At 40.5% G+C, this 27996-nt stretch overlaps 1 protein-coding gene across 2 annotated transcripts; it reads right to left on the bottom strand.

Moving 5' to 3' along the window:
* Positions 1–230: 230 nt before the first annotated feature.
* On the bottom strand, positions 231–27944 carry tiparp (TCDD-inducible poly(ADP-ribose) polymerase). 2 transcript variants are annotated; one of them, XM_078563798.1, is made up of 6 exons: positions 27772–27944; positions 26012–26999; positions 12711–12876; positions 11922–12109; positions 8346–8624; positions 231–4117 (listed from the first exon to the last, which is right to left on the bottom strand). In XM_078563798.1, the coding sequence occupies exons 2-6, from the start codon at positions 26962–26964 to the stop codon at positions 3670–3672; spliced, it is 2034 nt and encodes a 677-aa protein (XP_078419924.1). In that variant the 5' UTR covers positions 26965–26999; positions 27772–27944; the 3' UTR covers positions 231–3669. The 2 variants fall into 2 exon arrangements, with proteins under 2 accessions (XP_078419924.1, XP_078419925.1); XM_078563799.1 differs by having other exon boundaries at positions 27734–27944.
* Between the last annotated feature and the right edge of the window lie 52 nt (positions 27945–27996).

Raw genomic sequence — 27996 nt, forward strand, 5'->3', positions numbered from 1 at the left:
ACAGCCCATGTCTCCTCGTCAGGGAAGCTTGGTCCCATGTAATACCACTTAAATTTTATTAGGGTCCACAGTCAGATAAAACTGACTGATGTTGGTTTGAATTGGTGTACATCCAAAACCGCTTAACACAAGTATAACGCTCCATATTTGACCTGGATGACACAAACATTGTCACTGTCTCCTTACATTGACTATCTTACATTGAATTAAGACATGGACATGAGAAGATAGTCAGGAAATAAGTTAGCTAATTTTATTTCAATGTTTTATCATTGTATGAGTCAGTAAGTACAGCTGAGCATCATCAATTGGTATACAATAATTATAGAGTTCTTGGGAGAGATTTTAACTCAATCAAAATCCATTCACTTGCACAGAGTTAAAATCCAGCCCCCTCCCTCTGGAAGGGCCACAAATATGGCATTGAGTGCATGTGATGTTTAGTTCAATAAATAAATCAAGAAAACTCTGTTTTGCAGCTTTGCAAGCTTCTTAGAAACAGGAAGGAAAATGTCAGAATATGTTTAAGACAGGAAGGAAAATGTCAGAATATGTTTAAGACAGATGCTTAGTTGATACCCTTTTCGATAAATGTATCTAATAATGCAGCTGTAATCACACTGTAAAGTGATAGCAGATAATAAATTCTTTCATTAGTCTGTGCATTGGTTTGTGGCAAAATGTGATCATAAGTAAAAGCTTGTAGGCCTGTTTCTGTACAAATGATTTTTACACAAGTCTGTAGGAATTAAGGCAAAGATGATTAAAAAGTGGTTTCATACAATATTAAATGCCTGTAATATCATAGGATTAATACATCATAGTAATGGCCAATTGTTCTCTTTTCACACAAATATATGGGGGGAAATTCCTATCATCATTAACAGGCACGTATCAAATTCTCTTATTTCAACCAATGGGCGTGTTCAACTACAACTTAAAACAGGTCTTCCTGCTAACTGAGTTTCAAAACAGTGTCAATTCAGATTGAAACTGTATTTAAGAATAAAATATGCACGGATCTACCCACAGTTGTACATCAGTCTCAATTTCAGACTCGGTGCACTGGCAATAAATACATCATCAATTTAACCAAGTACAGGATGTGGATTTAGCCTTCTGCCTAATTGGATAACATGTAAATTGGGAAAACTCATGAAAATCAAACAGAGTTTTACACTTGATCTTATTCATGCACTTCTGTAACTATCCATTTTTTCACACAATATGGACACTGTTCTTTGATCCAGTTATAATCCTTTTATTATCCCTGATCCTTCGGTTATTTTATTGACAACACTGGCTTTTTGATCCTATAGGATGTCAACTATAATTGCAACATGCCCAAAGCAATCAGTGCTTTTCACAAGGCATATTTTCTACTTCAGCATATTAGGCTGTTGTGCTTTTGCCTGTGTGTGCCCTGATTTTTCAATTCTATAAAAGTGATTTGTTACAGAATTCTGGAACTCATGGGCAGAATTTTTCGCTCGGTGTGCAAGCACGCGCCCGACACGCTCGAGCATGAACCAGTGCGTGATGACGTCTGGCAAGCATCCCGACATCATCGCACACTCATGCAATATTTCGGTTAACGGGCGTGCGCGAGAATCAGCAGCGTGCCTGAGAATCAGCAGCGTTCCTGCTGTCAATTAAGAGGCCTATTAAGGCCACTAACATATAATCGACCGTAATTTTTTGCTGCCCGTCCAATGTTATGGTTGACGGGCAGGCAAATCGGCCAGGCAGCCTTTGCCTTTTTCAGGAAACTTCATCCAAGGGCAGGATGAGGCGTCCGATGTTAATTAAAAAAAAAAAGTTTGCACAGAATTTTCATGTATATGTACAGGTGACTGTTCCTGATGCATGGGTATCTTTTCCAGATTTTAAAATCTGTTTTTATTGGATTTGAACTTTTCAGCTCCCTGAGGCAGCTAGCTCTCTGCCTTCAGGGAGCTTTCTGTGAGCGCTCCCCGGCTCCCTCGTGGACTTCAGCGCCTGCTCTCCTCCCGCCCGTACCTTGGCAGCACTGAGCATTTCAGCGTGCCTTTCACACTGGCTGGCCGTTAATTGGCCCACCATTGTGAAATCACGGTTGGGGGCCGATCACGGTCAATGGTCCATTCCCTGACCGCTCCTGGGCCCGCCAATTGCGCCTGCCCATCGAGCTGAAAATTTAGGCCCATAAGTATTAGAAATCAACTTGTTTGTTATAGACTTTATCTTCTGCATTTGTCACTGCTGTTCTCCCTATGAACAGCGCCCATAAGGAGCGTTTTTCAATAGTTTCCTCCTGTTCTAATGTCTGTAGTCTTAGGATAGTAGAGAACACTGGCATGCCTACCCAGACCACAATTTTTTTTTAAAAAGCAGCTGCTACTTAATGGCTCTGTGGCTTCCAATAGTCAATATTTATTTTGAAGCGAAATAATTAACGTGAGACAGAATTAAGTTAGAAACAGGCAGATTCTATCAAAACTCAGCTGATGATAGCGTTCTTGCTTGTAGCTTTTGGAGGACACAATATCCAGATGTCAGTGCCATGAACAGTCTAACTAAAGTTGTGTGATTGGCTTCTCTACATACAGTTGCTCCCAGAATGCATTGTAATGACATTTTCAAGGCTGACTGACCCCTCTTCCTGTAACTGGAGCAAACTTTCTCTTGTATCTGATCAACAAAGCAAAGCGTATGGAGGTTACTGTGGAGGCACAGTCAGGTTTCCAGTGTCAGGCCAAATGATTCTGAACCTTCAGTTTTACACTAAAAATCTGATAAACCCACATTATCACTGCAGAATAATACTGTGGTTTGAAGAATTGTCCTCTACTGTGAACTAAAGAGGAGTAGAAGGATTTTAGAGACTGGGAATATAAAATTATATTTGGTACTCATTAATGGGATGTTTACGGTTTTAACTATTTTCTGTTTAGCTCCCCTTGCTTTACAACTAACACATTATACAATGGATCTGTACAGTTTTTTCTGTCTCTCAGTAATGGGTCCCACTCTGCTATATGTTGGTCCCAGTTTATTAATGGAGGACAAAAGTGGACCAAGAAAATGATCAAAGTCAATTGAGAAGTGAAGAATGTGACAGTGAGATCAAGAGCGCAGTCACCACAATTTACAGCTCTGAGAAAGAACCAACTGGGCCTTTCTCACGGTAAGGACTTCCTTTCTTGTGGCGAATGACATGACTGCTGTGGCAGATTTTATCTACTGCAAGTAAGGTAAGCATAATGCACTTTTCCCCTGTATCTATGGCAGTTGCTTCACCTCACTGAGATCACGAGCAATGTCTCAATATAAAACTTTGGTTTAAAAGTGCTCAACATTTAATTTCCACAACTTCAGCTTCTGATATTTCAAAAATAAAACTACTGTACTCAGGTCAAGTATACAACTTTTCTCAAATACTTCAGACTTAAAAATGGGCAACATTTTTTCTAATATAAATACACACTCATTCACAAAGAGGCACATAAACATATGAACATTGTTCAAGGCAATGAATGTATTTCATTATTTACACTTGTCAAGGAACTGCTAGTGCAGTAGTCTCACAACAGCTGGCCATTTACATGTGTCATTTAGTTTATCTGTAAATGACAAGTCTATAGTGTGTCGATAAGTTCATTGTTTATAATTGTTGTTAATCACTGTTCATCAAACAGTGACTGTGCTTCCAACTTCCTCATACTGAATAATGAAGTAAGGGAAGCTCTGGTCATCATTAAAGATGACAAAAATCTGAGGTTCCAGCAGGTTATCCACACATGAATCATACAAATCACTGGAAGGATCAGTGGGAGATTGTGGTGGTGGTCTCCGCATTGAAGGCTTACCCAATGTGTACTTCCCTATAAGGACTTTTGCTAAGAACATATAATGAACACCTTCTTGTGACTTCTTTGAAAAGTTGTGAGAATAGCTTGCCTTTCTGGCAAAATAGCTGCCTTGTCCAAACATGGTGGCATGTTTTCCACACACCCTGGGGTCAAAATTATGTTTACAGATGGCATCAACTACATCCTGGGAGGTCCCGTGAAATAGATGTCTTTCGTTAAGAATCTTGTCCATTTCGGACATCTTTCGCGACATGTACTCCTTTTTCCTGTAGCAAGAAACAAAAATTCAGAAATAAGCTTTGCATGTCATACTGCAAAATACCTTCTAAAAAATGATAAAGCCATAGATAAATAAAAAGTTGAAATGGGTCTCCAAGTGCACATTCCATAGCTAAAACTGAGAATTGGACAAGCCTGTGGTACACATCCCACCATATAAAGCACTTTTCAACAAGAAAGTGAAACAGAAAATGGATAGAGTTGTTCAAAACTACAATGCACCATTCACCAAAACATACACTCTGTGGAAAATGAAGAGCTTATTTTAGCAGCTATTCCCCTTGAAAACACAGAAAGAGCCCTGCAACTGTTAAATGTATGCAACAGGAACCAACACATTATTAACCCTTCAACCCTGTACCACCATTCAAGGCTGATCTATGACCTAATTCATATACTCAACTTTGGCCATATCGCTTAATACCTTAGGATAGCAGAAATCTTTCAATTTCAGCTTTAAAATTAACAATTGACCCAACATCAACTGTTGTTTGCAGAAGAGTGTTCCAAACTTCTACCACCCTTTGCGTGTTTCCTCATTTCACTCCTGAAAGGTCTGGCTCTAATTTTTAGGCTATGTCCACAGTCCTAGATTTTTTTTTCATCTACCCTAACAGTTCCCTTAATGTCTTGAAGAGTTTGATCAAGTTCTTCTAAATTCCAGGGAATGCAACACTAGCTTGTGTAATCTCTCATAATTTGGAGTCCAAGCATCACGTGAGTAAATTGACTTTGCACTCCCTCCAACAATATATTTCATAAGTTGTAGGGGCCAGAACTGAACACAGTACTCCAAGTGTGGTGTAACTTTTTATAGCTGCAGCATGACTACTAACCCCTTAAGACTCAGGAGCAGGAGTAGGCCATTTGGCCCTTCAAGCCTGCTCTACCATTCAATAAGATCATGGCTGATCTGGTTGTGGTATCAACTCCACTTTCCTGTCTGCCCCCCCATAACCCTTGACTCCTTTGTCTATAAAAAAAATCTATCTAACTCAGCCTTGTTCAATGATCCAGCCGCCACAGCTTTCTAGGGAAGAGAATTCCACAGACTAACGACCCTCTAAAGAGCAAAAAAATTCTCCACATCTTTTTAAAAAAGGGACATCTTATTTTTAAACTGTGTCCCCTCATTTTAGCATCTGCAACAAGAGGAAACATCCTCCCAGTATCCATCCTATCAAGTCCCCTCAGGATATTATATGTTTCAATAAGATCACCTTTTATTGTTCTAAACTCCAATGGGTATAGGCCCAACCTGTCCAATCTTTCTTCATAAGTCCTTCACCCCAGGGACAGGTCGAGTAAACCTTTTCTAAACTGCTTCTAAATGCAATTATTTCCTTTTTCAAATAAGGAGACCAAAACTGTACACAATACACCAGATGTGGTCTCACCAAAGTCCTGGAGTAAAACTTCCCTACTTTTATATTCCATACCCCTTGCAAAAAACGTCAACATTCATTTGCCTTCCTAATCACTTGCTGTACCTGCATACTAACATTTTGTGATTGATATATCAACACACCCAGATCCCTCCGTACCACCAAATTCTGCAATCTCCCTCCATTTAAATAGTATACTGCTTTTCTATTCTGCATGCCAAAGTGGACAAGTTCACTTTTTCCCATATCAAGCTCCATCTGCCCAATTTTTGCCCAGTCACTTAGCCTATCTACATCCCCTTTGTAGACTCTTTACAACTTACTTTCCTATCTAAACACAAAAAACTACTGCGGATGCTAGAAATCCAAAACAAAAACAGAATTACCTGGAAAAACTCAGCAGGTCTGGCAGCATCGGCGGAGAAGAAAAGAGTTGACGTTTCGAGTCCTCGAAACATCAACTCTTTTCTTCTCCGCCGATGCTGCCAGACCTGCTGAGTTTTTTCAGGTAATTCTGCTTTTGTTTTGCTTTCCTATCTATCTTGGTATCATTGGCAAATTTAGCTCCCATGCATTGTATTCTAAGCCTCTGAATATAAAGGCTAGCATTCCGTTAGCCTTTTTGATTATTTGTTGTACCTGTCCTTGACATCGTAATGATATATGTACATATATTCCCAAATCTCTTTGGACCTCCACTCCTAGCTTTTCAGCTACCATTTCTACCAGCTTCAGTCTTCCAGAATTCACTTTGTTTTGGATAACATTGCCCACCTTCCCCCACTGTTGTTTATAATCCATATTTAGTTTGGTGACTATCAGATTAGATGGCTGGACACTAGTTCTAACACATGGTTCTGTTTTAAAGCCAAGTCTTGAAGAATAATTCCGTACAGCTTCCAAAATGATTTTTACATTATGTACGTTTCCACTGGTAATGTGACCAGTCAGGACTCTAAAATAAAAGCAGAATACTAGATGCTGGAAATTTGAAATAAAACAGGAAGTGCTGGAAAAACTCAGCTGGTGGCAGCATCTGTGGAGAGAGAAATGGAGTTCACATTTTGAGTCCAATATGACTCTTCTTCAGAAATGAGTTCCAAAGGAGAGTCATATTGGACTCATAACATTAACTGTGTTTCTCTCTCCACAGATGCTGCAAGACCTGCTGAGTTTTTCTAGCATTTTCTGTTTTTATACCAGTCAGGACTCATTGGTGTGAATATGGCATTACAGATCATCTACCCAGTTTTCATTTTCATTGATTTTAATGGATGAAAGTTTTGGAGTTTCTACAACGGGTGACCAATCTGCAATGTCAATTTAACACCTAGACAGCAAGTGGAAAATTAAGCCAATGTACAACGTCACACCCATTTTTCTCTGTAATGATCTGAGAGCTTTGTTACCTTGGTTAAAATGTTCTACTCTACTGCAGTACTACGCTTCCTTCTGTCTCTAACATTACAGGGCTAACTCTCTGATATCGCATAGTTGAGAGGAGCCTCGCATGCTGAGACCACATATGGAAAATGTGGGTGAACACAACCCATGATCCTGCTGAGTTTTTCCAGGTAATTCTGTTTTTGTTTTGGATTTCCAGCATCCGCAGTAGCTTTTAGCTTTTTGTTTTTATCTTTGTGTTTAATTGACTGCCACCCCTCTTCAAGAAATGCCCTCTTTGAAGAAGTACGGTTCTGTCCTCCGACAGGATTTCCGACTGTCTCTTCTGACCAATTTATATTTCTCCCTTCTTCTAACTATGCTTCAGTTCTGCCGAAGGGCCATGAAGGCTTGAAACATTAACTGATTTCTTCTCCGCCGATGCTGCCAGACCTGCTGAGTTTTTCCAAGTAATTCTGTTTTTGTTTTGGATTTCCAGCATCCGCAGTAGCTTTTAGCTTTTTGTTTTTATCTTTGTGTTTAATTGACTGCCACCCCTCTTCAAGAAATGCCCTCTTTGAAGAAGTACGGTTCTGTCCTCCGACAGGATTTCCGACTGTCTCTTCTGACCAATTTATATTTCTCCCTTCTTCTAACTATGCTTCAGTTCTGCCGAAGGGCCATGAAGGCTCGAAACATTAACTGATTTCTTCTCCGCCGATGCTGCCAGACCTGCTGAGTTTTTCCAGGTAATTCTGTTTTTGTCCATGATTCTCTGACCATTTTAATTAATGGTTCACAAATTATGACGAGCTTGCTCCAGAATTTCAGATATGTGCTCTCAGCAGGCAAGTATCCCTGCTAGGAGTGCAAAGCCAAAACATTATCCATTACAAGCCAGTTGCAAGCATTGCAGTATAAAGAATAGATATTGCTGCAACTCAACAGACTAACTCAAAGCAAAGGAGCTCAGAAGCAAACCTCAATTAGCACTGCAGGGCAAAACAAGTCACCCCATTGCAAAGTCACTCATATATTTAGAAAGATCACAATTTTCTAATACTTTTTTGCAACCTAAAGATATAATTCATTTTTTTCAACTAAAAGACAAGCAATCTAATTCATGGCTCAGCTTCAATCCTTTATCTTCCACAGAACTGATTGGCCACAGATGAAGAAGAATATTTAGATATGCACTCCTAGAAACTGCACTACCTTTGCTAGATCCAGTTGTTCGTTTCTAGTTTACATCTCTGTATCACAATATCAAATGTAAGAATAGACCAGTAGTGAAACAAGCCAGACAATGCACACCATAACTAACACTGAGCTATGATCTGTACACACTGTAACACAATGACTAGTATTCATAATTCAGATATAAATTTAGGTACTGGCATATAAAATATATATGATTCTAAAATTTTTATATAATCCAACCTCTTACCTTTTATACTTTTCCCAAAGATATAGGTTTTGCACCCTTAGTATATTTAAAATCCTAAATTTGGTTTCTGGTATTGTTTTGTGGAAAAGATTATACACAGTTCTATAGCTTTTGTCTTCTAGGGAAACAGGCACTTGAATGAAATCTTCTGATAGTTCCATTGAAATCCATGTTTCAGGATAGAGTTTTGAGTGGGAAGAGACAGCAGGAAAGCCCACTTGTCGAGAAACTGATCCATCTGGTAACTTTGCAAGACTGCCTGATATACCAGCCAAAGTCCTAATAAGAAAAAAAATAAAAACTGTAAATTTGATACAGCCCTTGGGTGGTAGCATAAAATATCCACACATGAATAGACATTTTAATTGTTTTTCAACAGCTAGATGGAGAATAAAATTCCTTGTTCTCTATTCAAACATTGTACCTTATGTTCGGCCTCAGAAAAACACTACTGTTTCAATCTGAATTTTTCAATCTCCCACATCAGCCATCCTTATGGCCTCTCAGAATGAAACTGCCAATTTTGTGGTAACCTAACAGTAAGTTTTGGGTTTCAATTCGTACTCTAAGCTGACACTCTATTTGTAGCTCTGAGAGAGTGCTGCATTGTTGTAGAGACATTAAACAGAGGCCCTTTCTGTGAGCTTTGATGGTTCAGGTGGGCATTAAAGATCCCCTGATAGTACCTGAAGACACTTCTCACATTTTCTCACATTAAATATTTCTTCCTCAGTGAAACCATGATAGACTAACTGGTCATTCATCTGATGCCAGTTCAAAGGATATTGATGATGCAGAATGGTTCTTTGATCTGCACATGTAATAACAATTGCTGCTCTTCACAAAGTAGCTCAGGTATAAAGCACTGAGATATTTCAAGTGGACCAGCGTTTAGTAGGAATGGAGTTGAGGCTACCCAAGTACTTCTCTTTATCGTGACAGGGAAAGGAGACTTTTATTCCAGTAGCCTGGGCTACATCAAACAAGAATCCAAAAGTGGAACAGTAATGATCCAACCCACATGCTATTCAATCTCTACATTTACAGAACATACAAGTCATGTATATAGTGCTTATGAAAGTTGATGAAACTGAGACAAAGTATAATATCTAAATGCTAATCTTTAACTAAAACTGTATCACTGGAATCATTAAATAGGAATTAAGCCCCATTCTCACTGCATAACATTTAATATTTGGAGAGCTGTTTCTTCTGTCCAATATTGGAACTGTCCCTTCTGCATTCTGATCACTGTCTCTGTGATCCATTGAGAAAGTAACATGAAAAAGACAGATTCCTCCTCAGAATCATCAACCCAACTTCATGGATTATCCTGTCAAAGGTAGGCCCATGAAAGGTTGGTATCAGTGACCAGAAAGAACTCTTGCCTGGCCAGGATATGTGCAAGAACAGGCTGTGCTCAATTCTTGCTGAATAAACACAATTCTTGCAATCCAGGATAAAAGAAGGAAAGAAAGAACTCGCATTTTTATAGCGCCTTTCACAACCGCATGATGTTCCAAATTGTTTTACAGCTAATGAAGTACTTTATGAACAACTTTACTGTTGTAATGTTAGAAACTCAGCAGCCAATTTGGGCACAGAAATCTCCCACAAACAGCAATCCAACAGTGACCAGATAATCTGTTTTTAATGGTGTTAGTTAATAGTTAGATATTAGGCAGGACACCAGGAGAAGTCCACTACTCTTTTTCAAAATAGCATCCCCTCAGAATTGTCAACCTAGATTGCATGCGGTGTTCAAGTCTCTGAAGAGGAGTTTCACAATCTTCTGACTCAGTGGCACACTACCCTTGACCCATGGCTCGCCCACAGATGGCAGCACACAATCATTAATTAGTTGAACTGGAAATTGTGGCATTTTTTCTCATCTCCCAATGCACACATATATTAAAACATCAATTCATTAAGGTTGACACAAGAAATTCAAATCTCAATATAGCTTTGGCAGATCAGAGTACTAGTTGCTGTTAGACAATTTATGCAACTTCTTGAATTATCATTCCAGGATTGCATTTGGGCCAGTGTAGCTTGTACTGCGTACATCCCTGCATGCCAATGAAAGGCCACAGGTTTCAACAATGTTCAAACCTTTAAAAAGCAGACAGGAGTCAGAGAGTCATTATAGCGTAGGAGGGCATTAGGCCCATCAAGCCTATGCCAGCTCTCTGTAGACCAATACAGTCACTCCTATTCCCTCACTTTATCCCTGTAGTCCTGCTATTTATTTCCTTCAAAAGCAAGGAAGCCTGCTTGGAGACATGAAGCTACCACATTGGTACCTCTTTTTTGCATGAAAGGCAAAGAACAAAGGCTGAGTTAGACCAGGTTAAATTTTTTTTAAAAATCTGTTATGAGGCCTGCAAGTTGTTGTAAACATGTCAGAAAGGATGTCTGAAAGCACTTCAGAACTAATGAATTACTTTTTTTCAAAAATGCAGCTAGAGTTGTAATGTAAACCATTACAGATCTAGGAACCATTGTTATAGGATACAGTACAATGAGGGGAGAAGAGGGAAACAATAACATAATCTAATGGTGTTCATGAGGCAGGAGACATGTTAATGCAGAAAATAAACAGTGCTTCCGCTAAGGTTTCAGGGCAATGCTCAGGATATTCATTTTGCTCTGGACTCTCTGCAGATACAAAGATATAACTGGGTAGCCATTACAAAGTTAGAGATGGAGATATATATTATTACACATTAGATAACTGAAAAAGTATCTTCTATAATGGCATAGTATATCTTCTTCAAACAAAAGGGATTTCTGAACAGAAATTGTTAAAAATCACAACTACTCACTGCATTATGACAGTTTCTGTGAAAGAAGGCATTGTGTGAACACAATGATTACTTTGATTTATACATCATGTATATTCAGCTGAGTTGCATACTGTGTTCTATAGCCACATTTTACTTTTAATCCAATTGTTGGCATTTGAAAATTTTAATCAATTTTTAAGTACTACATGTATCGAAAGAAAAAAACAAGTGGGATCAAATACTAATTGCACAAAGAGATATAAAATAACCACAATTCACCACTGCTTAATAAAACTTCAGCCACATTTTTCAGGGAAAGCCTATTAAAACCAATCTAGTTGTCATTCAAGTTATTTATATGACCTTGCAAAATGTTTTGGAAATTTCAAGATTATCTAATATGAATGATAAAGATATATGTACCAGTGACAGCTTTAATTCTGTGGAAATATTGTCAAGAGTAGTTTTAATATTTGGTAATACACTTACAGAATATGGTAACACTGTGATTTACACATCAGTAGCCAAGAGGTGCTCAATGGTAGATTTGGAATCTTGTTGATTCATAGGATTCATAGTAACTTCACAAAGTGTGGCTCTAAATGGATTACTTTAGGCAGACTAAAGTTCCCCAGGCAAGATTTTTAACTCAATATTGTGTAAACCAAGGTGAACTTAATTCCAAAATATATTTTTACAAAATATTTCCACAGAAATATATAATGGTATGCAATTGATTAACCTAGTTAGGAGCTAATATGTTCTGTCAAATAAACTGTGTTCAACTTACTGTAAACAGGGTAACAGAAGTACAGAAGAGCGAAATAAGGGTCGTCGGGTGATTCGTCGCCGAGTGCCAAAAACAGCATTCTGCTGAAAGCCCTCCATTAAATTCAGGATATACCTATTTTGCTGCATTACAAAGCAGATCTCACTCATACCGCGAGATGAGGCTTCCTCGATGCATCGAACAACTGCCTAGAAATAGCAAATTAATACATTTTTAATGATAAGGAAAAACAATGTTACTAACATTGAGATATGAACCATCTTCTACATGTGACACAGTAGTTCTTTTTAACAACCGTGCTAAGATTTTAATGTCATAATTGTGTACTGAGAAGTTCTGGCGCTTTGGTTTTGTTAGATAAGTACCTCCCTTCATTGACTACTTTTTATATCACAATGTAAACTGTTTAAGCAAAGGCTCGTGTCCTCATCTACTTTACTGTTAAGTTCATAGAAATAATCTTTGTTTTGTAGTTTTCTTAATTTATTCAAAGGACTTCATAATTTACATTTTCTGTTGAAACAGTTCTTGAATATTTGAATTGGCTTAACTTGCTCTTCCAATAGCAATAATAAATATAAAATAAAAAAATACCATGACCTTTTGATTGCCCTTTTGGTACAATGTTTTGTACCAAATACATGGGAACAGAATGTGAAGTAGAATTTGCTACAATCTAAACATTTCTATGTTATTTAAATTATGTAACACTTACAATTTTCAGGAATTTGATCACTTGACAAAATCTACATTTCAGTTATTGGCCAACATGGCAGCTTTCCATATTACCTCAGAATATTCTCTCCAGCCAAAGTGTTCCCTGCAATAGTACTTCCAAACTGTGTGGAATTGTGAGCCGGAACTTGCCAAGGAAACAGTGGACAATCTCCTCACTTGGTTGAATTCTACATCATAAACTGCCATTAAGTTAAAGTCTAGTGAGAAAACACGACCCCTAAGAAAACAATAAAATAAGAATTATCATCCTTGGAAATGTCACATTCTATCCTACAATTAACAAAAAAGTAGGATTAAATCAGAAATATTTGTAAAGTTTGTAAAACAGAATATTTCTCATTGCAGTGATCCTAGTGCAACAGTCAAGATATAGCAATTAGATGTGATTATTAGAATTCAGTAGAAAAAACCTAGCCTACAAAATGCAGATTTTCAATAGGGCTGCATCAATAGGTTAAAGACTTGCAAAAATTTAAGTACTAAGAGCAGGACTGATTTATTATGATGTATTAGGCTAAATGAAATAATCCCACAAATAGAATCTTAATAACAAACCTGCAAAATTGAGCTGCCTTATGCCATAGACCTGCAGACACTGGCTTTCAGGGTTCAGGTTCTTTGACAACCATACATACATACTTGTACAGTTAAGTCATACCTTTGATGTCCTGAATGCAATTATAAATAGTTGCACATGTAAGATGAAAGATGGGCAGTTGTTCGAACAAGGCAGCCATTATTTTTTTCAGTCTTGGTGAGCTGCAATGTGCAATACCCACAACCATCTGCAGTACAAATGTTCAACAGATGATAAAATCTGCCAGTAGCAAGCAGTAACCTGTGACCACGCTGCATGAAATACAAAATATTAACCTCTCATATTATAAATTTGCTTATCATTTCTACCCAAGTTTACCATGGTTTCAAAAAGTGGAAACTGTAAAGGCAAGAAAAAAAATTAGATTAAGATCTGGGTAAAACTCTATAATGTGGCATTTCAATGATTGTTAAATGTAGGCATTAGCTACATGCTCTATGTTTTCACTATTGGTGCTATCAATGAAACAAATGGTGCGGGGAAAGGAACGGGGGAGTTAAATTTGCCTTGGGAGGTTGCACATAACAGATGGAAGTGAATCTTGCACCCATTCAGAGATAGACAGGAATAAGCCAACCCTATCCTCCCCAACTGGTTTACATATGGGTTAGTGTGCTCCTACTGCTGATAACTTGTCTACAAATGGAAAATTTGTCGCTTTCTGCTACTAATAGGTTACTAATTTTAGTACCACATTCTATTGCATGTAAGATAGAGTAATTCCTTTAGTTAAATCTGACCAGCTAGCTGAGTCAGGAGGTTGGATGTTGCCTTTTGAAAATGCAACCACAGTTGTCTGAAAGAGGCCATTGATACCGCACTAGTACTTTCTGTGAATATCAACTATTCTCGTTCATAAAACAGGAAGATGCCTGAAGTTCACCCTAGCCCAGGAAAGCATGCCAAGAAAACTGCTTTTCATTGAAAGAACTAAGCTTATTAACGATTGATCTCCTCTTCCCTTGAGCACTGTTGTTAAAAGTTGAACTGCATTTGCACGAAGTGGAACCTGAAGTGTTTAATAGTACATGAAGTCAAAGTATTTCAAGTAGATTTAAGAGGCAGAGGTAATCCATAAAGCATAGCCATCAAACCTAGATGATTGAAATGCTTCCATCCATGTCTTTACAGGCAGTCAATTGATTTTGCAATGATTGTCTATAAAGATCTTATCTAACCATTAGGCAAGACTCTGGAACAAAACCAGAATTACCTGGAAAAACTCAGCAGGTCTGGCAGCATCGGTGGAGAAGAAAAGAGTTGACGTTTCGAGTCCAACATGACCCTTGAGTTCTGTTGAAGGGTCATGTTGGACTCGAAACGTCAACTCTTTTCTTCTCCACCGATGCTGCCAGACCTGCTGAGTTTTTCCAGGTAATTCTGTTTTTGTTTTGGATTTCCAGCATCCGCAGTAGCTTTTTGTTTTTAGGCAAGACTCTGGTGTTGAACAAAATAGGCACAAAAACTGACTCTAAAGCAACTGTGAGCTGACTTTACAGAACCATTTCAGAAAGCAATATGTCAATATAATGGAGCAATTAGTGTCATATGATCAACTCCATATATTTCACTTCACCAAGCCAACATGGATCAAAATGGGTTCTAAATAGGTTTTTCTACTCCTCCTCCAGATTACAACACTAAAGGCTATAACAATGTTTAGATATATTTTCATCCATTTTGGTAACATCGGTAAATTAAGAAAAGATACTCCACTGTTTTCTGGTAAAGTATTTCACAAGTTCATATCTATCTCTAAACATAGTAGTAATCAGGACATGGAATCCTGGCCAATTTTCCTCTCAAGAAGCCAAGGTGCTGGAGACAACTATAGCACTCCTACTAACATCCCAGCTGAAGAAATGTCAACGCAGAACAGTCTGGGATTTTATTTTTTTTATTCGTTCACAGGATGTGGGCTTTGCTGTCTGGGCCAGCATTTATTGCCCATCACTAGTTGCCCTTGAGAAGGTGGTGGTGAGCTGCCTTCTTGAACCACTGCAGTCCATGTGGTGTGGATACACCCACAGTGCTGTTAGGAAGGGAGTTGCAGGATTTTGACCCAGCGACAGTGAATGAACGGCAATATATTTCCAAGTCATGATGGTGAGTGACTTGGAGGGGAACTTCCAGGTGATGGTGTTCCCATCTACCTGCTGTCCTTGTCCTTCTAAATGGTAATGGTCAAGGGTTTGGAATGTGCTGTCTAAGGAGCCTTGGTGAATTCCTGAAGTACACCTTGTAGATGGTACGCACTGGTGCTATTGTGTGTTGGTGGTGGAGGGAGTGAACATTTGTGCTTGGGGTGCCAATCAGGTGGGCTGCGTTGTCCCAGATGGTGTCAAGCTTCTTGAGAGTTTGGGAGTTGCACTCATCCAGGCAAGGGGGGAGTATTCCATCACACTCCCGACTTGTGCCTTTTAGATGGTGGACAGGCTTTGGGGAGTCAGGAGGTGAGTTACTTGCCGCAGGATTCCTAGCCCCTGACCTGCTCTTGTAGCCACAGTATTTAATGGCTAGTCCTGTTCAGTTTCTGGTCAATGGTGACCCCTCAGGATGTTGATAGTGGGGATTCAGTGATGGTAATGCCATTGAACGTCAAGGGCGATAGTTAGATTCTCTTTTGTTGGAAATTATAATTGCCTGGCACTTGCGTGGCATGAATGTTACTTGCCATTTGTCAGCCGAAGCCTGGATATTGTCCAGGTCTTGTTGCATTTGGACATGGACTGCTTCAGTGTCTGAGGAGTCGCGAATAGTGCTGAACATTGTGCAATCATCAGCGAATATCCCCATTTCTGACCTTATGACGGAAGGAAGATCATTGATGAAGCAGCCAAAGATGGTTGGGCCGAGGACACTACCCTTAGCAACTCCTGCAGTGATGTCCTGGAGCTGAAATGATTGACCTCCAACAACCACAACCATCTTCCTTTGTGCTAGGTATGACTCCAACTAGTGGAGAGTTTTCCCACTGATACCCATTGACTCCAGTTTTGCCAGGGTTCCTTGGTACCACACTCAGTCAAATGTGACCTTGATGTCAAAGGCAGTCACTCACCTCACGAGTTCAGCTCTTTTGTCCAAGTTTGAACAAAGGCTGTAATGAGGTCAGGAGCTGAGTGGCCCTGGCAGAACACAAACTGGGCATCATTGACCAGGTTATTGCTAAGCAAGTGCTGCTTGATAGCACTGTTGATGACCCCTTCCATTACTTTACTGATGATCACGTGTACACTGATGGGGTAGTAATTGGCCAGGTTGGATTTGTCCTGCTTTTTGTGTACAGGACATATCTGGGCAATTTTCACATGGCCAGGTAGATGCAAGTGTCGTAGCTGTACAGGAACAGCTTGGCAGGGGCACATCAAGTTCTGGAGCATAAGTCTTCAGTATTATTGCCGGAATATTGTCAGGGCCCATAGCTTTTACACTATCCAGTGCCTTCAGCCGTTTCTTGATATCACGTGGAGTGAATTGAATTGGCTGAAGACTGACATCTGTAATGCTGGGGACCTCCAGAGAAGGCCGAAGTGGATCATCCACTTGGCAGTTCTGGCTGAAGATTGTAGGAAATGCTCCAGTCTTATCTTTTGCACTGATGTGCTGGGATCCTCCATCATTGAGGATGGGGATATTTGTTGAGCCTCCTCCTCCAGTGAGTTGTTTAATTGTCTACCACCATTCACGACGGGATGTGGCAGAACTGCAGGGCTTAGATCTGATCTGTTGGTTGTGGGATCTCTTAGCTCTGTCAATTTCTTGCTGCTTATGGCACACAAGTAGTCCTGTGTTGTAGCTTCACCAGGTTGACACCACCTTTTTATGTATGCCTGGTGCTGCTCCTGGCATTCCCTCCTGCACTCTTCATTGAACCAGGGTTGATCCCCTGGCTTGATGGTAATGGTAGAGTGGGGGATATGCTGGGCCATGAGGTTACAGATTGCATTAAAGTACAATTCTGCTGCTGATGGTTCACAGCGCCTCATGGTCGCCCAGTCTTGAGTTGCTAGATTTGTTCGAAATCTACCCCATTTAGCACGGTGGTAATGCCACACAACATGATGGAGGGTATGTTCAATGTTAAGGTGGGACTGCATCTCCATGATGATTGTGCGGTGATCACTCCTACCGATACCGTCATGGACAGGTGCATCTGCAGCAGGCAGGTTGGTGAGGATGAGGTCAAGTATGTTTTTCCCTCTTGTTGGTTCCTTCACCACCTGACACAGACCCAGTCTAGCAGCTATGTCATTTAGGACTCAGCTAGCTTGGTCAGTAGTGGTGCTACCAAGCCACTCTCGGTGATGGACATTGAAGTCCCCCACCCAGTCTTGCCACCCTCAGAGCTTTCTCCAAGTGGTGTTGAACATGGAGGAGCACTGATTCATCAGCTGAGTGAGGGTGTTACATGGTAATCAGCAGGAGGCTTCCTTGCCCACGTTTGACCTGATGCCATGAGCCTTCATGTGGTCCAGAGTAGATGTTGAGGACTCCCAGGGCATCTCCCTCCCGACTGTATACCACTGCGCCGCCACCTCTACTGGGTTTATCCTGCAGGTGGGACAGGACATACCCAGGGATAGTGATGTTGGTGTCTGGGACATTATCTGTAAGACATGATTTCATGAGGATGATTATATCAGGCTTGACTAGTCTGTTCGACAGCTCTCCCAGTTTTGGTACTGGCCCCCAGATGTTAGTAAGGAGGACTTTGCAGGGTCAACAGGGCCGAGTTTGCCATTGTCTTTTCCAGTGCCTAGGTCGATGACAGGTGGTCCGTCCAGTTTCATTCCTTTTTTGAGGCTTTGCAGCAGTTTTATACAACTGAGGAGCTTGCTCGACCATTTCAGAGGGCCTGGAGTCATATATGGGCACGTTTCCTTCCCTAAAGGACATTAGTGAACCTGATGGGTTTTTATAACAATCGACAATGGTATCATGGTCATCATTAGACTCTTAATTACAGATTTTTATTGATTTCCAAGTTTTTATTGAATTCAAAATTCACCATCTGCCATGGAAAGATTCGGAACCGGATCCCCAGAGCATTACCCTGGGTCTCTGGATTACTAGTCCAGCAACAATACCACTATGCCCTTATTTGTGTTGTGAAAAATGTTGAGTAATTTGTTTAATGCTGATATATAATACAAATTAAGAAATTAAGGCAAATTTTGAGCTACAAATAAAAATTGGGACATTTAATATGTATGGTTGCTTATGATGATTGCTGGCCAATAAGGTGAGTTTGCATCAGAGCATATGTTGTCTTTGTGATGAATTTTATTTTTCCATAAAGGAAACCAACATGCAAATTGCAAAGATTGCAAGTTTGCCTTCATGGTCAATAGGGTACTAGTTCAGCAGAATTTTCAGACAGTGTTGTTCATGCCTGTTCCAGAAACTTTACCTAACCAAACACTCCCCATTGGAGACAACGCCCCTTTAACAGCAATTATGGAAATGGGTGAAAGTTCACTTGTGCGTGTAATGACTTGAAAGCTTGTAATATTTTTCATACCACAGTCATCCCCATCATCACAAGACTATTGATTTCAAAAATGATGCTGCATTTTTCTGAAAGGCAAGTCAGTTATTTCTAAATAATCTAGTAAATTGCTACAATAAGGTCTCGACCAGTCTGCATATTTACAATTGCACTACTTGAGGAAAAGCAGTTACAAATACTGCATCAAGCTTGCCTGATTCTCATAAACACAAAGAAAAAATTGTAATGACAACAGTCTCGCCCATCAGGTGTCTTCTTAAAACAAACTGATCTCATTTCAACCCTGATGATCAACTTCAAGAAACCAACTCTATAAACTTGAGTTATATTGTACATTCCTGACTTTGCAAATAGAAAACATTTCTATAAAGGGGAATTAGGGCCCACTTTCCAATGTATTGCAAAAAACTCAAATGAACCATTCTTAAAACTTGGGCTCCGGGACATCCAGCAACTTTCAGTGAATTGTGGACAATACATATTTATCTAACAGAAGGAAAGCCCACACTATGAATCATCAGTTGGTGAAGGCACTGGTGTGAAAGTAATCACAGGGTCCAGAAATCTATTCATGGTCTGTGAGAGTTTATCTCAGACAAGAATTAATCTACACTTGGAGAGGCAGGGATTAATCAAGGTCAGTCAGCATGGTTTCGCTAAGGGGAGGTCATGTCTGACCAATTTGATTGAATTTTTCGAAGAGGTGACCAAGTGTGTAGATGAGGGCAATGCATTTGACGAAGTCTACTTGGACTTCAGCAAGGCTTTTGATAAGGTCCCACATGGGAAACTGATAACGCAGGTAAGAGCCCATGGGATCCAAGGCAATTTGGCAAATTGGATCCAGAATTGGCTGAGTGGCAGGAAGCAGAGGGTGATGGTCGAGGGCTGTTTTTATGACTGGATGCCTGTGTCCAGTGGGGTTCTACAGGGATCGGTGTTGGGTCCCTTGCTGTTTGTGGTACATATAAATGATTTAGACTTGAATGTAGGAGAGTTGATCAGTAAGTTTGCGGATGACACAAAAATTGATGGGGTGGTAAATAGTGAGGAGGATAGCCTTAGATTACAGGAGGATATAGATGGGCTGATCAGTGGCAAATGGAATTTAATCCAGATAAGTGTGAGGTGATGCACTTGGGCAGGGCAAACAAGGCACAGGAATACACGATGATTGGTAGAACCCTGGGAAGTACCGAGGATCAGAGAGATCTTGGTGTGCATGACCACCGGTCCCTTAAGGTAGTGGGACAGGTAGATAAGGTGGTTAAGAAGGCATATGGGATACTTGTCTTTATTAGCCAAGGCGTAGAATATAAAAGCAGGGAGGTTATGCTGGAACTATATAAAACGCTGGTTAGACCACAGCTAGAGTATTACATGCAGTTCTGGAATACGCATTATAAGAAGGATGTGATTGCACTAGAGAGAGTGCAGAGGAGATTTACCAGGATGTTGCCTGGGCTGGAGAGTTTTAGTTATGGAGGAGAGATTGGATAGACTGGGGTTATTTTCCTTTGAGCAGAGGAGATTGAGGGGGAGGACATGATTGAGGTGTATAAAATTATGAGGGGCATAGATAGGTAGACAGGAAGGAACTTTTCCCCTTGGTGGAGGGATCAATAATCAGGGAGCATAGATTTAAGGTAGGGGACAGGAGGTTTAGAGGGGACGTGAGGAAGACTTTTTTCACCCAGAGGGTGGCGGGAATCTGGAACTTACTGCCTGAAAGGGAGGTAGAGGCAGAAAACCTCATAACATTTAAGAAGTATTTGGATGTGCACTTGCAATGCCATGGCATACAAGGCTATGTACCTAGTGCTGGAAAATGGGATTAAAATAGTTCGGTACTTGCTTGACCAGCGTAGCCTCGATGGGCCAAAGGGCCTTTTTCTGCACTGTAGACCTCTATGACTAAGGCAATGTTCGTGCCATCAGTGTTTCTAAACGAGGAATGGGAAAATTAACCTCGTTTCTCATTCTTAAACATTGTCCAGTGAGACTCAATGGAAAGATTGCACATGCAGACATCAAGTAAAGACAAAATTGGAGATGTTTTTGATGCCGCTCAATCTAGAATAGGCTACAAGTATTCAGTAAGTGAGTAAATCCCAATTGTGAGAGGTATTGGACAATGAGCAGTGGAATCATTGTCCAGCAATTGTTCAGTGTCATATTACTGTGAGAAAATTATAAGGAAAAAACAAAAAGCCAGAAGACATATGAAAAGTCCAAAACAAAAATAAATATGCACTGAAGTATAAACTGCATAAGTGGTATAGATTATTTAATGAGTAAGTATTTTAAAAAGGTACAAATCTGAGGTAACAGATTTGAGCTGGTTCATTTTAAAGTTTTCACAGATCAAGGCAACACTAAACTCAGCAGCTTATTGCTTCTTGCTGGTGTGTCTCAAGGTTATTTCTGTTCCTATGAGAAACAATAGGGACTTTAATAAGCCTTTGTTGTCAGCTGTTTCTAACCAAACAAATCCTATTTACACAACCATTCAGCCATTGTGACATTGTCAACCCAATGACATTACGACCCCATACACCATGAGAGAGCAGCCAGGTTAACGGTTTAAAGATGACTGCATATCATGCATATTTCACAAAAATATTCTGGAGTAATTTCAAAAGCGGACTTCACATGGGAAGATTTATAATGTGAACTCATTTGAAACTGTAAAAATACTGGGATTGCAAAACAATGTTCTACATGTAGTCACCCTGCTGGAATTCACGGGACAGTCCCTTCTCAGAAGGACGTCAAACAGACACCATTGTTAAGGTAAAAACTCGGCTTGCTCTAAATAGTTAGCCATGTCTTCCTACCTGCTCATAAACCCCTCACTTCCCCGCATAATTACCATCACCAACTGATAAGATAACTTAGTTCATAACAATGTTGAGCCTAAGTCAGAGGGTTACAGGCTCTAGCCCCACACCAGGGCTTGAATTGATAACCTAATTTTGACTCTTCAGTAACAGTTCTGAGGATGTGATACATTGACAGAAGTACTGTTCCCTTGGATTAAACAATAAACCATGGTTCAGTCTGTCTGTTCTGGTGGATGTTAAAGTCCCCGTGGTGCTACAAGAAGAACAGGGGAGTTCTTCCACTGCTTTATCCAACATTTCTCAGTCAAGCACTGACTGATCATTCATTTCAAGGCTATTTGTGGAGCAATGGTTGCTATGTTGTCACTGCATTTCAAATAAAAATTTAAATCACTGCATTCAGTTTTTGTCCCTTCATCTGGTGGGTGATACAGAAGCTACAGAAAAGGTTCAGAGCAGGACCAAAAGAATGATTCCCAGCTTAAAGAAGCTCAGTTACTCAGATAGATTTAAAAAGTTTCATTTATTCACTTGAGGCATGCAGATTTCAAGGCAATTTTGAAAGAGATATACAAAGTAGTTAAAGGGCTCAATTCTCTTCCTACTAATAGATTGGGGATGACAGGATTCTTATGGATAAATCATACATGGGTTAGGGCCAGGTTATATGTTAGATGGGTTCTTTTACTAGAGAACACTGTACCTACAGGACAAGTTGCCAGATCATACAGTGAGTGCTGATTCCCTGCATACTTTTAAAAGAGAGCTGAACCAGCATCTGGCTAGGATAGAGATCACATCTTATAAAAGGTAGGTAAAATATCCAGTAACATAAGCTTAGTCAATATGATCTCCTGAACAAGCTTTGTTCATCTAATGGGGTAGTAGAGGAATTGTCCATGTTCCCCCACCCCTCCCATTGGCTTTGGGGTTTTAGCTTTTTTTGCCTCCTGTATCTGGCTGCTGGTGGGTAGGGGGGTGTCTAATCCTGTTGTGACTGTATGCAACAGGCTTGATGAACCACATAATAACAAGGACAACATAGTAAAACATCCCAAGGTGCTTTGTAGGAGAGTTAGAAAACACAGTTTGATACCTAGCCACATGAGGAAACAGATTAGGGCCAAGGATCAAAAGCTTGGTCAAAGAATTAGGTTTTAAGGAGTGTGTTAAAGGAGGAAAGGAAGGATGAGAGCTGGAGAGGTTTGGGGAGGGAATTCCAAAGTTTAGGGCTTTAGCAACTGAAAGTGGGCAATTAAATTAGGGTCGGAGATCAGAATTGGAGCAGTGCAGTTATACTGGGGGTTGTGAGGCTGAAGGAGGGTACACAGATAGCAAGAGTCAAGGCCATTGGGAAATTTGAAATTAAAGATGGAAATTTTAAACCAACGCTTTGCTTAACCGGGTCAGTGAGCACAGGCGTGATGGGTTAGCGTGACTTTCTGAAAGTTAGGAAACAGGTAGCAGATTCTGGATGAGCTCAAGACTATAGGAGGATTGAAAGTGGAAGATCAACCAGCCTTTCCATCATGTTATCTTTGCATATTCCCAAGAAATTCATCATGTAAAGTGCTTTGTGAATTTTTGATGTGAAAGGCTCTATATAAAGACAGATTTTATTTATGATGAGTTTATTTGGTGTACTTCAGCATTTTCAATAGAATAGCTTATTGTAAACTGTGCAAAGTTTCCTGAATTATATCAAGAATTCACATATCTAAACTTGTATCTGATCTTTTGAAATGGTTCAGAGCCAGTCCCACGTGCCCCACAGAGCCCTGACACAGAAAGATAACTTGCAGAGTTCTAATTGGTTGGACATGTGCAACTGATGTTGCTAGTGACTCATACTGCAATTCATCTCACGCCCAGCTGTGTCCTGAGCATTATTGTGTTACTGCTTGCACCACTGGTCTGCATAGCAACTGTGAAAATTTGCCTCCATAATAATTACGTTTTCTGTTTAACAAGAAAAACCTGACAAATATAAACCAACAGTTAGCAAAACTACAGATCAACTAAGGCATAGTCCTTGAAGGAAGTCCACCCTGATTCAATTCAGTAGATTATAATACAGCCTGTTTGTTTTTTCTTTAAATAATGATCTGTCCTCACTCACCTTATCCTATTAACCAAACACAAGTTGCATATCATTGGTACGGTAAGGGTTGACAAATTTGTACTAATTCAGGCTCAAGAACATTAGTGAGTGTTTGTACAATTTCTATTTTATGTTAAGGTGATCTTATTTTGCACCAAACACACATAATCTAAGAAAATAACAATTCTGGTCCAAACCTTTCAGGTATTTATTTGAAAATAATTATCGTTAACATTGGTACCAAGTTCCAGAAAAAGGTTCAAAATAAAGGCACTCAGTTATGTGCACAAGATGCGACTAGCATTAACAGCATAAAGAAGTGACTGCATTTCCAGTATATTAAACTGGTCGCCAGTGACTCTAGCAATGCATCATATGTTGGGATGGAACGGAGTTGATTTTGTGTCCTACAAATGCCACCGTTAAAAAGGCAATTTCACACAATATTTTACCTGATTCACTAACTATTCCAAAGGCAAGCACCCCATAAAAATGTTCATTTTCTTTCAATAAGACAAACTATTTCTATGCTCATAGGAACTAATTTGTCTAAGATTACACTGACATTACTGGAACACAATCATCTTGACACTGTACCAATTCAAATACAGGGGTAGCACTCTATAGTACAGATTCACAGCAGATCCCAGTAAAATATACAAATTACAATGCACGCAGGTAAGTGGCAATACTGATTTTTAATTGAAACCAATTGATAATTTGTTATGTTAGTTGAAGGCCCCTGAAGAATTACAATAAATGCAATTCAGGTCATCCTGTTAATAAAATATTGGTTCTGAAGTCCATGTTACACGTATTATAGATCAAAAATATAAACAGTATCTTTCCTGCAAAAACAAAAGTGTGTGTAAACTGTATTGCATCCCCTGTGCCATCAGGATATGTAAAAGTTACTTTTATTTTCAGTTTTCAATGCAAGACACACACAGTAAAAGAATTATGATGGTCCAATAATAATTGAAAGAAACCACTCAACTATCCTCAAAACATTTTTAAGTATCGACATTGTAATCATAAAATGGTCATCACTCAAAAAAATGCCAACTCAATTTCTTAATCTAAGGAGGCTTGAGTTTCATACAGTCAACCATTTCTACACACCATGCTACATAAATACTATGGCCTGTGGATTACAGCATTGGCACACATATTCAGTCGCACAAAGTGGTGGAAAATAAAGGTGCCTCTACAACTACACATGTTCTTTATTACAAACTCTGTTCTGTCGAGCTGCTTCGTGAAAGAAAGGGAAGAAGGTTGTGGGATGGTGAATTATCCCAGTTGTCAAGTAGCTAGATTAAGAGCAGTATTTGACAGAGGCCTGGGTGAAAATCAGCTGTGTCCCTACCAAGTTGTGACCAATGCTTTGTGATGCAAAGAAAAAGACAAATTAAACAAAATAAAACTCCACTTTGGCCTTCTATTAATGGCAGTGAACAGGAATCCTGAAATTATTCTCCAGTGCCCTAAAGGGCCATTACAAGTCACTCAGTTATGAGATACCCACCAAGATATGATATATAAACAAGGCTCAAAGTGGAATGGTATGTGCTGGTATAGTACCGGCAGCTGTACAAGTCAGCACATTACATTCTAGAATTTTAAATCAGGAATGTATCACTGCATGATTACATACCATCACTTTTAAGCCATTTCTGTACAAGAATTAAAGGTGGGTTTTATTTTTATTCAGTTGCTGAAGGCCAAAGTTGTGTAATTCAGTCAGGTAAAATCCACCAATACTTGTTTTGAGTTATGCAGACATGTCTGATCAGTTGACTATTGATGGTTTTTACTCGGCCTTTCTGTGAGGGAGGTGCTGAACAGGCATTTTCCTGTGTCCAAACAAATTTTCACTGAAGCTAGGCTGCCCACAAATGATTAATAGCACTAACCAAATAGTGCGGTAACCATGCAAGCGATGTGCAGCACTAACTTGTTTACAAGTATTTTGGCAGGGTGCAGCATGCTGTTATCTACATCTTGTTACTACGGAAACACAACATCACAATGGAGCTGGGCTTCTCTTCACTGAAATTCAGACATCCAAGCCAACTCCTTTATGAGTGCCTCACCTTTATCAAACCATAAAAGAAATAGCAATTCTCCTTAGATAGGTATTTTTAAAAACCACCACATGGAAGTGATCAGACAAACTCAAATGAAGGCACTTGTATTACTAATTTGAAGATAGGCAACAAAAAGCAGCACTGGAAATATTAAAAGAACTTTTCAAAATGAATTTAATAATAAAGCTATCCTGCTTCTGTTACTTACTGATGTTGAAGTTTGACTTGGTCATTGTCAGGATTGCAGTACAGTCTTTCTAAATGTTCTTGCGCCTCATCGGGCACTGCCTGCCAAGTCTGAGTTGCAATGTTTCTCAGCTGCCACTGATAAGGTAGCACTGTGTGATGTTTCAGACAGTCATTCCCATAAACACAAATCCCCTGCAAAAATTCATCACATATCTCTATTCCATCTTTCTGATGGGTGTGATACTGTAACTGAGTCAAAAGATCAAAGACAAGGTCGATGGATGCCTCCTCGCTCTTATCCTGAAAAATGCCAGTCTTTAAATCTTTCTCGGCCTTCACCTGGTTCAGTAGGTCATGACAGAAGGGGTTCTGATATAAGCTATTGGCATGAGATTGGGCCATGTTGCCACAGCATTCTGTGGTGATAGCATCTTGGGTGGAATGTGTCAAGTTCTGGAATGGCAAGTTTGCAGAAGCGGAGATAATGGCAGATGCCTCTGCGGCAAAGGGTTGATCAGCTGGGAGCCCAGTCTCCTGGCCATCATGTTCCAGTCCCGGCGGCTGCTGCATCTGGCCAGGACTTCCCGCAGATGGCACCAGTGTGGAAACATCGTTTCCTGACTTGGGGCACGCTTGAGTTTCACTCGAGTCTTTTTTCAAAGGCTCAAACAAACTGGTCCGATTCTCTGCACAGCTGCCAGAAAGAAAAACCCCGCCGCCCAGCTTGTCCGATCGTAACAAACTAGTGAGGATTAATCCCAGCGCCCGGAGATTCCTCGCCTCCAGCTTCCTCTGCGCGTGTTTCTTCTTGAGGAAGGTATTGATGAGCGGCACTTTGCAGGATAAAGTCACCTCTGGTGGGAAGTTTCCCGCGGAGGGTCTGGAGCAGTCCAGCTTCGGACACTGGCCAGTCTGGAGAGGCGGACTGGCAGCGGCTGCCTGGGGCCCACACAGATGCAAACTCTTCTCCATGCTGCTCTCACTCTGCACAATCCCAGCTCGCCGACCTGTTGACAGGAAGATCGGCAGTCGTTAAACAAGTTTTGCGTTTCTACTTCTTTTCCACACCCCCCGCCCCCAAAGCACCTTTCAACGAAAAAGGGCGTTCAACTCATGTTAAGATTAAAATCTCTCAGCTCCTCCCTCCCCCTCGGAACCTATTCCCAACCCCTCCGGCACGTAGGGCGCGAGCTCCCAACAATGCTCAGGGTAATTCATCCCAAACCTCGGACGTGCAGAATGAATGTTCCCAGGAGCAGCTACGTGAAGGCGGGCGGGGAACGGCTGAGGAGATTGGGGCGGTTCAGGAATTGGGCGGTCACTCCCTCTCCCTCAGTCAGTCAGTCAGTGCAGTTCGACAGCCTCACAGCAAAACGCCCCAAAACTTTCCTGCGCCAAGAGCTTCAGCAAAAATAAATAAATAAATAAACTCAACAGACCAAACACTCATCAACCCGCCGGTAAAAGTAAGCACTGGACTGGCCGATGCTGAAAAACCCCTCAACACACAACACAACAAAGACACCTCAAAAACTAACGTACACTTACCAACAATTCCGATCTGATTTAAAAAGAAATGTAATATATATATATATATTTAGCACTAGTGATTGTATTAAATGACCCAAGAAGGTTGTCAAGTCTTCACTCCCTCCCCCACAAAAAAAAACAATCCCCCGGCATGAGAAGGGGGTGAGGAGTTGGAGTGGGGGGGGGATGAGGATTTTCTCTCCAAGTTTACCTGAACAGTCCGGTAAGAGTGTCCGAAATCAGTCCTACCTCGGCCCCGATCAGCGGAGCATCGGGCTGGGAGTGGACGGAGCTGCTGCTGCCGCCGGCGAGCGGGGCGCGGTGCCGATCCCCTCGGCCTCGGGCAGGGTGTGTGTCGGGAGTGAGGACCGCCGCTCTCATCGGGCGGCTTTGAGAGGGAGGAGGGCGAGTTAGGATCCAGTTTGAGTCGGGCCGGGGAAGGGCAGCGTTCACCTCCTGTCGACGAGCTCGCAG

The sequence above is a fragment of the Cetorhinus maximus genome, chromosome 19, assembly GCF_964194155.1.
Source record: "Cetorhinus maximus chromosome 19, sCetMax3.hap1.1, whole genome shotgun sequence".
NCBI classification, from domain to species: domain Eukaryota; kingdom Metazoa; phylum Chordata; class Chondrichthyes; order Lamniformes; family Cetorhinidae; genus Cetorhinus; species Cetorhinus maximus.